Source organism: Podarcis liolepis, assembly GCF_965112155.1.
Source record: "Podarcis liolepis genome assembly, chromosome: 4".
In the NCBI taxonomy this organism is placed as follows: Eukaryota; Metazoa; Chordata; class Lepidosauria; order Squamata; family Lacertidae; genus Podarcis; species Podarcis liolepis.
Genome location: NC_139558.1, coordinates 70916978 through 70929768, shown reverse-complemented (window position 1 = coordinate 70929768; position 12791 = coordinate 70916978). Strand labels below are relative to the sequence as shown.

At 41.6% G+C, this 12791-nt stretch overlaps 1 protein-coding gene across 9 annotated transcripts in view; it reads left to right on the top strand.

Moving 5' to 3' along the window:
* Nucleotides 1-12791, top strand: part of ALCAM (activated leukocyte cell adhesion molecule) — a 116648-nt gene that overhangs the window by 96978 nt on the left and 6879 nt on the right. For 4 of the 9 annotated variants that reach the window (XM_083498651.1, XM_083498653.1, XM_083498654.1 and 1 more), the window contains one exon: nt 3168-3285. The exons of 2 other annotated variants lie outside the window; for them this stretch is intronic. In XM_083498651.1, coding sequence (XP_083354777.1) covers nt 3168-3285 — 118 coding nt within the window. Of the gene's footprint in view, nt 1-3167; nt 3286-8523; nt 8581-12791 lie in introns of all 9 variants that reach the window. 3 more of the 9 variants (XM_083498650.1, XM_083498648.1, XM_083498649.1) reach the window with 1 other exon arrangement.

Here is a 12791-nt window from a genome sequence, read left to right as displayed (position 1 = left end):
ATGACCTCTAGAAGGCTCTCCAGGGAAATTGCACCCTTAACATATATTTTAAAATTCTGAAAGGATAGCTGCACATCCACCAGTTTATTATATTACTGGTCTTGGACTATAAGTGCGTGCTAGAAGATATTAAGAATGTCCTACTCAAATCCTTTATTCCACAATATATAAGCTGATCCCTCACCTAGTTCTGGAGTAAGGAACACAACCACATACAGTATGTAGCATCAGAGCAGAGAGAGAGGATGGTACTCAGCTTTGTTTTACTCAAGAGCACACCCATTGAAATTAATGAACATTACTAAGTTAGGTCCATTGGGCCAGATTCAACTCAATAGTAGAGCTACTGGGAGCCAGTGCAACAAGTCCTGCATATGCCCCACTCTCCTTCCTCATGCCACCCCAATCAGTTTGGGGGTTGGGAGAACCCCCAAACAGTGAATTTGGGGAGGAGAAGGGAGATTCTTCCGTTGGGCAGACAGGAATGTTTGCACTGAAGGAATAATTGTATTACTTCAACATTTAATTCCACCCCTTAATTTCAGTGGGTCCACTCTGAGTGAAACCTGGTTAAATACCACCCAGGGTTAGAAGGAAGTCGAATCCTGGTAATTCATAATCTATCTGTGGTCAGTGAGAACAATGACAACAACATTGCCAGCAACAACATAGATTTGTCAGATTTGTCCAGGGATACAAGTTCCTAAAGCCATAGCTCACTAGTGGAGCTTTGCCTTTGTATGCAGAAGGTCATATGTTCAGTCCATAGCATATCCAGTGAGGTCTGGAAGAGACTTCTGTCTGTTGGCAGTCAGTATAAACAATAATGAACTAGACACGGACCAATAGTCTGAGTCCATATAAAGCAGTTTTTTATGATCCTAAGTTTCAACATCAAAATTCATTCACTAGAAGTTTCTAAGGTGCTGCTACTCTAAGGTCTAAGAAATCTGCAGTCTGTAGAACTGTCCAAAGATCAATCTCCTGTGTTCTAGAAGCATTTTTCCCCTCTATTCAGAACCAAACAGTAGTGGTGCTTCTGAATGATGACCGTCATCTCCTGACTTCAATAAGCAAAGGCCGTCTTGTATTCCCCAAAATGTACAGCCTATTCAGATCCCATGCTGAGCATGGGATCTGAATAGCTCAATGTCACAATGCTCTCTGCGCTGATGAGTACATCCTGAGATGAGGGAAAGTGAGGCAGCAGTGTGGCAGCAAAAGCACACACACATACATGAAGCACCTCATGCTCACAAAAAGCACCTCATAATGCAAAAAATGCACAGATACCCTAAACAGAGAGTAAGGAAGTGTCACAGACACACTCTTGGACAAAAAGCACCCACAAAGAGAGTGAGCAAGCATCTGAGACACACACACACAGAAAGAGAGAAAGCACATCCCCTCTCCCATCTCGGTTTGCTTTTCTGTGTGGTCTGGGCAAAAGTTGCAACCTGCAGAATTCCTCTAGAATTATTTTGCACGGCATTGTCTCAGAACCGCCATCAGATTTAAAGCGTATATGGTCTGCACACTAAAAGCCACTGATCCAGTGCTTGCCAACATCGCCAGTGCTTGCCAGCACAGCAGATGGAACCTAAGGAGTGGATCCTTCTGGATGCTCAGTATTTTTAGAGAGACAAACCCAGGAAATGTATCATACATAACCACTTTGTCCCTTGATGTGTTCTGTGCTTTGATGGTGGGACGTTTTAGTATCCTGTGTGAGAATCATGGGGGGGGGGGCTGTAATTAGATCCATGTTTTTTGTGTCATAGCTGCACTGGTGGACACTGGATCTGTGACCAAAGCAATCTTTAATTTGATGGCTGTTTGAGAATGGGCTTCCCATGTAATAATATCCATGCAAGTTATTGATTGCCCATTTCTGATTGATTCTGGGCACAGCAGCCATTTCATGATAGGTGATGCCACCCACAGCAAGTATTTTATAATGGCACTTTCCCTTAATTCTGAATGTGCCCCAAAGCCTAAGGGTAGAACTCTTTGACACAGACACTTCCAGACTGCAGAAAAAAGGTGAGGGAAGAGAATATTCAGATCAAACAAGTTTTCATGTGCTCCCATTCACATCTCAGCTTTTGCAGAATGCTTATTTACTTTTTATCCATTCCATCAGGCTCCTCCCTTAACTGTCACCTAACAGCAGTCATTCCATCATGCCATAGTAGAGGGAGAACATACACTGCATGGCTTCTCCATTGGCTCAACTGAGATACTAGTAACATTCAGCTCCTCCTCTCCTTGAACTCATTCCATTCCAGCTTCTTGCTTCTAGAACTCTCTAACAATGAACTAGTACCTGAGTTTGGTTTTTTCCTACCCCCTCCCCAATCCCTTTTCCTAGTCTGTCATGACCCCCTTATTGTTGATACAGTGGTGCCTCGCAAGACGAAAAGAATCCATTCTGTTATTCTCTTCGTCTAGCAGTTTTTTCGTCTTGCGAAGCAAGCCCATTGACGGATTAGCTGATTAGCGCTATTAGCGGCTTTTAGCGGCTTTTAGTGGCTTATCTGCTGATCGGATCAGCTGATAAGTGGCTTAGCGGCTTAGAAAAAGGGGGGAAGGAAAAAAACCCCGCAGGAACTCGCAAGGCATTGTCGTCTTGCGAAGCAAGCCCATAGGAGATTCGTTTTGCGAAGCACCTCCAAAACGGAAAACTCTTTCGTCTAGCGAGTTTTCCGTCTTGCGAGGCATTCGTCTTGCGAGGCACCACTGTATTTGTAACCTGCTCTGGCAGTCCCTTTTCAGCTAAGAGCGGAGTAAAAATGCTTTAAATAAGTCTCTCCATATTTGCCAAACATTGGCAAATCGGGAAAGAGAGGATTCTGGATTAAAAATTGCTTCTAAACCACAGGTCTTTTTACAGTTAGTAGACTGCAGTTATCTGTAAAAGCTTGATGAAACTTTAGGAGTGGTCCCTGAAATAAAATGGGGCTATAGGACCTTTGTGGAGCAAATGGGTTAAGGATTGCAGCCAGTTAAATCACTGTCAGTACCATAAAATGTGCATGCTATCATAATGCTCTTTTCGATCAACTTTTCTAGTTTAGAAACACTTTGGGATATGTATAATCTGTAGTCAGTTTTCCATACTTTGTTTGATCAAAACACTCCATCATCGTTTTCTTCTTTTGTTTTAGATGATAATAGGGAAAATGTTAATGACCAGGCAAAGCTAATAGTGGGAATCGTGGTTGGTCTTCTTCTAGCAGCTCTGATTGCTGGTGTTGCTTACTGGCTATACATGAAGAAATCAAAGTAAGACTTCGCTGATAAAATTCTTTAACATTTTATATTTTATAAAAGATACACTCTCTTTGCCAAATTTACTTTATATAGCATTCCGAAAACATAGTTAGGAGTGTGGATGTGATCACCCAATCCATGGCCTTCTGTATGTTCATTTATTTTAAACATTTTGATATGGCTCTTCATCAGAATTGATCCCATGGTGGTTTGCAAGGTGAACAGAATTCAAATACACTAAAACGCAGACAAGGATGAGTCAGCAGTAAAAAGAACTTTAGGTGCCTGTGTAGATTTGACTGCTGCCTACAAGAATACAACATGGCTTCCAAACAAGCCTCCTGAGGAAAGCACATTCTAAAGCCAGGCTACCACAGAGCTGACAATTCCCTCTCTCTAGTTGCCACCCATTTTACTTCTGACAGGGGAGACATATGGAAGGGCACCAGCAGATGACCTAAAGGTATGGGCAAGTTGTTACAGGACTTGATTCTCACGTACCTGGGTCCCAAGCCATTTAAAGCTAAGGTGCAGATTGAACACTCATGCAGGATAAATAGGTATACTTGAAGACTGGGGTAGAGATTAAACCATCTGCCTGCCTCTCATGAGCCCAGTGTCCAAGGCAATGACAGGGAACATTGCTTGCCCCCACAAGATGTTGGGTTACAGCAGCTGGAGCTTCTGGGAGTTACGAGTTCAACAACATTTAGCAGGCCACAAGTCCCCCACCCTTGACCTAAGGTGGCGGACAGGTTGTGTCCCTGCTCCCCTATGTCCCAGACATAGAATTCAACAGGTGCTCTTGAAACAAAGCCAGCTCCTACTGTTTACATAAATCCCAATTTTTCATCTGCATAGCTTTTCCCATTGTTCTGTTTATTTGTTATGCTGGAGGAAGGGGGGATGTTGAAAACTAGCTTTTATACATACCAATAAATATGAAACGAAACTGTCACTTTTATAAGTACAGCTTTAGATATTTTCAGACTCCTTGATATGGATGTAGGGCAAACATGCTAGTTATGAAATATGCAGAAATGAGAATGGGAGCTTAGTCCACTACATTATATACACGAATACAGTCATCCCTTTATAGCCTGAAACATTACATGACGACTGAGGATAGAAAGCAGATTGTTTTTAAATGACTGTTAAGATGGATTTAGATAACCTCATTGGTCATGTAAAGATTACAGTTATTCCATGATAGTCTGAGCATTTGAAGCTTTCATCATACAATGGCATGCATCACATCTCATAAGAATAATAGTTGTCCATGGAACTTCGCATTAGCTTTAATCAATCAGAATGTAAATGGATTGTCATTTCGTTGCTGAATCTAGCCTTAGTTGAGCCTTAGTTCACATGAGCTTACTAGAGGCACAAACCTTACAGCAAGTTAGGCTTGCCTCTCACGTAATTCTAAGAAGGAATGAGCAGGTGTGGGGTAGGAGATGGTTGCTTGTTCAGATACTTTCTCCATAGGTAAGTGCTATATTAAAAACAATACAGTATCAGGTAATATAATGTGGTATAATTAATATCATGGAAGTTGTATTATCAGTGTATAAGAACTTCTGTTGTTAGGAGCTTTGTATATAATGCATCAAGATAAGCTCTCAGAGCAATGTCAGTAGAATATGTTTCAACTATTTACTTATTTGAAAACTAAGTCCTCTTCTACAAGTTCAGTTTTGATAATATGAATGGCTCTCACTTACTGCAAGTGAACAATTACTTCTTAAAACATCCTAACTAGGGTGATCTTCTAGTTAAGCTTGGGTTTGTTTGTTTTTTAGAGAAAAACGGGTTTGACATCAGTGAGAAAAGCACACATGGACTCTCTTAAATAAAAAAATAAATAAAAGTTGTCCAGTAGCACCTTAAAGACCAACTAAGTTTGTTCTAGGTATAAGCTTTCATGTGCTTATACCCAGAACAAACTTAGTTGGTCTCTAAGGTGCTACTGGACAATTTTTTTATTTATTTCAACTGCGTCAGACCAACATGGCTACCTACCTGAATCTCTCTTACATGTTGTTGAAAAGGACACATGGAATTTCTCTAACATGTTGTTGAAATGGGGTCTAGTAATTTAAATTCAACGATGACCCGCCTTGCATTTGGGTACTCCCACTGTGGTCTAAACCACTGAGCCTCTTGGGCTTGCCGATTGATAGGTCAGCAGTTCGAATCCATGTGACAGGGTGAGCTCCTGTTGCTCTGTCCAAGCTTCTGCTAACCTAGTAGTTAGAAAGCATAGCAGTGCAAGTAGATAAATAGTTACTGCTGAGGCAGGAAGGTAAATGGTGTTTCCATGCACTCTGGCACTCGTCACGGTCCTCTGTGCGCCAGTAGTGATTTAATCATGCTTGCCGCATGACCCAGAAAGCTATCTGTGAACAAATGCCAGCTCCCTTGGCCTGAAAGTGAGATGAGCACCATACCCCATAGTCGCCTTTGACTGGATTTAACCATCCAGGGGTCCTTTACCTTTTCAGGAATATGGCTTGGAGAGGCATTGGAAATTTGGAGTCTTCCCACAGGAACTACCTTTCTGAAGGCTACTTTCCATGGGTTGTTTACCATGGGTTCTGTAATGGGTGGACTGCACCCAATATGGAGTCTTGGTTTGGCCAGAATCTCCTGCCGCTTCCACCACTGCCGTGCTTTTGAATCTAGCTGCTGCAAAACCACAGTTTGATTCAAAGCTCCTCCTTACGTTAGCCTACCTATTGCAAGGTTGTTGGTTTTCCCCACCTTCTGTTATATAACCCATTTCTCTACACCATTCTCCTTATACCAACACATCAGCAGATTGTTACTCAGCGAAGAGCAGAGGGAAGTGTGAGAGTAGAGCAGAGAGTATTATTGTGGATGCTGTGGCTTCTGCTTTGCAAGGAGCAGGGCTCATATTCAACCCCTGACATCTCCAGGTAGCTCTAGGAATGTCCCTCACCTGAAACCTTGAAGAGCCACTGTCAAAAGTATGGCGCTTCCCTTGCCTATTTGGACCCTTTTTTGTCCCCTCCAATTGCCTGAATTCCTCCGTTGTCTTCATTAGATGGAGCAGGAGTGAGACTAGCCCTTTTCCAAGCACAAATATAGGTAGAATTACAGGGAGGAGGGGACTGGGTTCATGCCTGCTAGCTCTGTGCCTCTTCTTTATGCATTGATTTATGCTTTAGAGCCAAACCTACATAAGTACATGCACTACTCACAAAGGGTCTGTCTGTGCACTCTGTGTTGAAGATGCTTGAACTATTCATCCAGCAAATAATCGTATGTAATATAGGTGGAAAGCAGGATAGAAGGAAATGACGCAAGTAGAAAAATGAATAGATCTCTGCTGCAAGGAGCTTATTTAATTTGCATGCCAAAATTAAATTACATTCCAGGATTTTCTTTCTAAAAGTACAACCAAATCAAATCTGGCCTTTTCTCTGGTTTCCACATTGCATTTCATCCTGCTTCTTTGGAACATAACAAGTGCCTTGTTTTGCAAGTAGCAGAGTATGGATAAGCCAGTTTGTTAGCCAAGGGGAAGGGCCATAGCTCAGTGGTAGAGCAACCACTTTGCCTGCAGGAGATCCCAGGCTCAATCCCCAGTATCTCCAGGTAGGACTGGAAAAAGACTCTTGTTTGGAACCCTGGAGAAGCTGCTAGTCAGTGTAGGCAAAAGGCTAAATGGACACGGGTCTGACTCAGTGTGAGGCAGGTTTCTATGTCCCTAAAGGAACTTGACAAAGAGCTGCAGCTATAGAGATGTAGGAACTCCTTTTTAACCAAGGAGAGGGGAACCTGTTTTCCTTCTGATGTTGCTGGACTACATTTCCCATTGGTTAGGCTGGCTGGTGCTGATGGGAGCTGAAATCCCAACAACTTGTAGAGGACCAGAGATTCCCTATCCCTGTTTAAAGTGCATATTGCTATGCTAGGGAACTATTCCCCTATACCTAATGTTCCTCCTCTCAGTTAATACTAGCTTTAAGATTACTACCCTATAATTACAAACCCACATGACTGCGTATCACTTTTCTGAGGTCAGGTTCTTGGGCTACAGGTATGCTAACGGTACTACATACACCCACTAATGTGTAGTAGAAAAAGTGTGTGGTATGAAATTATCAAATTACCCTTTCTCTGACCATTACTGCCCTTCATTGGCTGTTGTTTGTGGAAGGCAGGGATAATTATTATTCTGTTCATCAGACTGGGTTGCCCCAGCCATTCTGGGTGGCTTCCAACAAATCAAAACATCAAACACGATCATAGAATCAAAGAAACATAGAACTGTCACATGTTGTGTTTTAACTACATATTATGAGGTTAGTGGCTCTTGTGTTAGCCACTCTCACTATAACTCAGGTGTCTCAGACTTTCCTTGTCCTCACAATCTACTCTTTTAGCTCCAGAACCTGGTTTGGGGGTCTCCATCATCTATAACAGCCAGTAATTAGTTGGTCTTTGTCTCAGTTTCCTTTCTAAATGCTGAGATTACTTGGGTATTGTCTCTCAAATAGCCCATTCTCCTTTCATTTCAGGTTCTGTCTTCCAGATTCCTTTTCTTAAATGTCTGAAAATTGTCAGCTCCGCCACCTTCTGTCTCCATTGCTTTGCTGGGCTCTTTAGCTGTAGGACTAGATCTGTCCCCGATTGCAACAGTAGACACTCACTGCAATCCAAGTGCTGCGATGGCTTTCAGTGTTGTATTGTAGCAAAAGAAACAGCAGTATTGGCCTTTTCTTTGCGCAGTTGACTGCAACAGAGTCCAAAAGAACACCAAACAAGGTTGTCAGTTGCTCAGACTAAATAAGAAAAGGAACAATTGGTTTATTTTCAAGATGCTTAAAGCGGATAATGAAGCTAACAGAGCTTAGACAGATTATGTTGGGAACTAAGTGAAATTATTTGTTGTTAAATTATAGATAATTACTATACCTGTCACTTTTGAATAAAGCCTAATAACTTGAATTATCACTGCAGGCAGTATTCTATTTTCAGCATAACTATCTCTTAGTATAAATCATTGTTGCTGCTTTCTGTGCAAAGAGCAGGGGCATATTTATTTAATAAAATGAAGGATTAGAAGCAAATGCCCAAAGAGATGGAAATGCTATCCATTTTGGAAATCTTTCCTGGCACACTCTATCAGTTACAAATTTTGGTGTCCATATAGGCTCCCCTTCTCAAACAGTTTTTGAACCCACCATTGAACAATTATTCACATGATCTCTGTCCCCAAAGGGATGTCAACGGAGAGTCTCAGAAGGAAGCAGCACAGAACATTCAAACCCTCCCGAGGCAAGAAAGTTACTTCTTTATGTGTGTTGTGGTTTGTAGAATCTCTATTGTCTTGTCATACCCCTGTAGCAAGAACTTGATATGTGACCCTGACGGATGCTCAGATTTTAATCTGAAAAGAAATATTGAATATGGTTCCCTTAAGGGTGTAGTTATGGTGCTCATAGTAGACATTAGCCCTATTCGGATGTTACACTTGTGTATAAAATCAACACACAAATAGATCGTGGGGCAACACTGATCAGCCCCTCCCCTGATGTGTTACAAACAGCTGCATGCACTAAGTCTTCTACCCAGCCTAGAACACTGATCATGCAGGGTTCTAGGTCAGATGGAAGCCTTCATGTGAACAGCTGTAAACAGGACAGAACCCTCCTCCAGATGTTTGTACTGTATATGTGTATACCCTGTGGTGCAAAAGTATTCAGCATGGTCCTGTCCCCCCTTGGGTGTTGATTTTACACATGACCATATTAGCAGCATGTAGGGCTTATATGCACTCTTAAACCAAATGATGGGTGGGCATACATTAACCAATTCTGTATGAATGAAATGCTGAAGGCCTACCCTTCTACATCTCTGTTTCTGTCTGCATGTTTATTTAAAAGGTTAAGTGTCAAACCTATAATATAAATGAGGTACGAAGAAATTCCCTGTGTAGGCAGCAGTCAGGTGTTGTCTAGACAAGCGTCCCTTTAGGCATCTTCATTTACAGATCATCTCTCCCAATGAAATGTAATAATACTAAGAATACAGGTCATTCTTCCTTCAGAAATGCTTGTTTTTCATGTGTATGTACACATAAATTGAACTCAACATTTTATCCAGGCTGTAGCTGGAACAGACTGGAAGTAGGTTACATTAGGACAGGAGTTGGTTCAAATTAATTTTAGAATATATTGGGATGATGGGGGTTGTGAGGAATGCCTGACTGAAAACTGAACTGCAGCTACTTTTATCACAAAATGCACAAAAAGGCCTTGGAGCCATTCACCTGGCATCTGAGTTAATTGCTAGTATCTCAGTAGGTACACAGGTGGCACTGTGATCTAAACCACAGAGCCTAGGGCTTGCTGATCAAAAGGTTGGCCGTTCAAATCCCCGCGACGGGGTGAGCTCCCATTGCTCGGTCCCTGCTCCTGCCAACCTAGCAGTTCAAAAGCATGTCAAAGTGCAAGTAGATAAATAGGTACCTCTCCAGCGGGAAGGTAAACGGCGTTTCCATGCACTGCTCTAGTTTGCCAGAAGCGGCTTAGTCATGCTGGCCACATGACCCGGAAGCTGTCTGCGGACAAACGCCAGCTCCCTCGGCCAATAAAGCGAGATGAGCGCTGCAACCCCAGAGTCGCCCACGACTGGACCTAATGGTCAGGGGTCCCTTTACCTTTATCTCAGTAAAATATATTTCAAATGATGCTAATGATACAGAGAGAGAGACCTGCTGAGCGATTGAATGATATATAAAATAGTGAGGCAGTTTAACCACACTCTGATCTTCTTAAGTTCATAAGTGTCACATAAACTTGCAGATGTTGTTGGACTACAACTCCCATCAACTCAGCCACCATAGCCAATGTTCTTGGGTGATGGGAATTGAAGTCTAAAGCATCCCCATTGCTACTTTTCAACAAGTTCATATAACTATTCCAATGTGTTTCAAAAAGAAACATGTTTAATGTTCATGCTTTTCTTCCTTACTAAAAACATCACCTGCAGTGCTAATCATACTTACCTAGAAGTGAATCCCCCTCAGAAGCATTGGGTTTCCTGCTGAAATCCTTTTCATACCACAAATGTTGGGTTTTTTGTTGGTGTTTTTTGGAGAGGGGAGATAGTTTGTCGCCCCCTCCAGACAGCAATAATGTGGTATCATTGGAGAAGAATTGCAGAACAACTGATGAAGCAGAATTAAATCCTTCATTAATGCACTATTATTGTGTCAAAAACCTGTTGTGGAATATGCCAACCAAAACACCAAACTGGAGAGGTTTAGGTACCAGAATCACAGTTTATGTGTAATTTTTCAGTTTAGTGGTATTATTTGGGGCTGATGGTAGATTTAACACTGATGCATATAACAATGCCAGTGGTGTTATATGGGGCTGGGATTGCGAAGATTGTTCATGGTAATATGAATTTAGGTCCCTCAGCCGGACACAATATCGGGGCCAGGGCAAGTGGCAATGTCCCAGGAGCGTGCTTGACTTCATTTACATGCATAGGATCTAATCTTCCTGCTTTATGTGTAGCAGCAGCAGAAGAGAGCTTGTAGCCTCTCATCCAGCAACTACCAGCCAGCATGGTATAGTGGTTAAGTGTGGTGGACTCATAATCTGGTGAACCGGGTTCACTTCCCCGCTCCTCCACATGCAGCTGCTGGGTGACCTTGGGCTAGTCACACTCCTCTGAAGTCTCTCAGCCCCACTCACCTCACAGAGTGTTTGTTGTGGGGGAGGAAGGGAAAGGAGAATGTGAGCTGCTTTGAGACTCCTTAAGGGGAGTGAAAGGCAGGATATCAAGTCCAAACTCCTCCTCTTCTTCTTCTTCTTCTTCTTCTTCTTCTTCTTCTTCTTCTTCTTCTTCTTCTTCCCCCATGACACAGACATGCGCACTTCCCTGAATTCCTCTGGAATGACACATTGAATATATACGTATAACTTGTCCAAAATTATCTTGTTTTGTATCTTGTATTGTACATGTCTTTTATTATTATTTTTTTATCCCATGAGCCACCTAGAATCAGAAAAGCAGCCTATAAATATTTTACAGTAAATAGCTGTTTCATCTTCCATTCCATAGGCATGAGATAGGGAGAGAAGGGGGCAGAATGGCAATTGGAAAGTTCATTTGCTGTGACTGCTGGTGCCACAGACCCCCTTCCTTCCTTCCTGAATAATAATAAAATAATAATAATAATAATACACCACCACAGTAAGCACGTTAACCCTGTGAATTGGGAAGTGTTATGTTTTAGGATGGGCATTTATAACTTGGATAAATTCCTTCCCCCCACCCCACTCACAAGACCAGTCGATGACAAGAAAACTTTTGTGGAAATACTACTTTTTTGTGTGACAACAAGGAAAACCAGAAAAAAGGCATATTGAGCCTTAACCTTTAATGTCCCTTAATGTAACCAAATTACATAGTCAGAGATAGATAACTTCTGTCCTAGGTACTTTATCTAGTAAAATCTCCCAAGTGCTATATTTTTACAAAGGCTAACTTCTCAAACCTCATGACACATTTCATTAGGATCCTAGGGGGGTTGTTTAAGTATATTATTAGAATGACTCATTTTTCTGTCCAGCTAATCTCCGTAGCCTGGATATTGTAGCAATAATTGACAGATAAAGATAGGTTAACGCAAATGTGCCTTTTCTGTAGAGATTAGGAGGTGCAAACTTACCGTACTGCTTTTCTGTTGTTGTTGAGTACCCATAATGGAGTATGTTGCCATGTCCCTTTCTGTCCTTTACAAGCATTATCTGTAATAATAGTTTATAGAAAGTTTGGTGTCATTGCTGTGGAGATGGGAGTGGGGCAGCTTGAAACTTTAAAACAACCTCTTCAGCATTTACTCATTTAAAATCATTGTCGTTGGCCATTGCTTTCTGTTACAGCTCATCCTCTTTTCCTAATTTGAAGTAATGAATAGTGATGAGTTTTTATCAGATTATGCAGAATCTGTGAGGAATGGCTCATAGAACCATTTCTCTCTGCACATGTCCAAAATAGAAAACTATATTCTAAGTTTGTTTATAAGGAGCATATCAGAAATGTACCCACTGTTTCATTTCCTGCATTTCATATACCCAACTCCAATTTTCTGCCATTTTTATTGAAAGCCCACTTCAGTGCATTATCCAAGTTCTTGCTAGCAAACAAAATCTCTGAGATGACATATCCATTATTGGGGATGATTGAGGCAATGGCATCAGCTAACTTCCTGAAACAGACATCTCCAATAGAGTAATAACTATCAATCAGATAGATTATAGTATGATAAGAAACAAGCAAAAAATGAACAAATAATACTTGTATAAAGGAAAAGCACATAGTAACCCATTACAAGCACAGCACAGACATCCTCCCATGCTTTCCCACCTGATTAAATCCCAGGGTAGTAGCAGAAAAAGGAAGAAATGAGCCGAAGTGGAATGGAGGACACGAAATAGGCAGAGTCTCTAAACAGTATCATCCACCAGTGA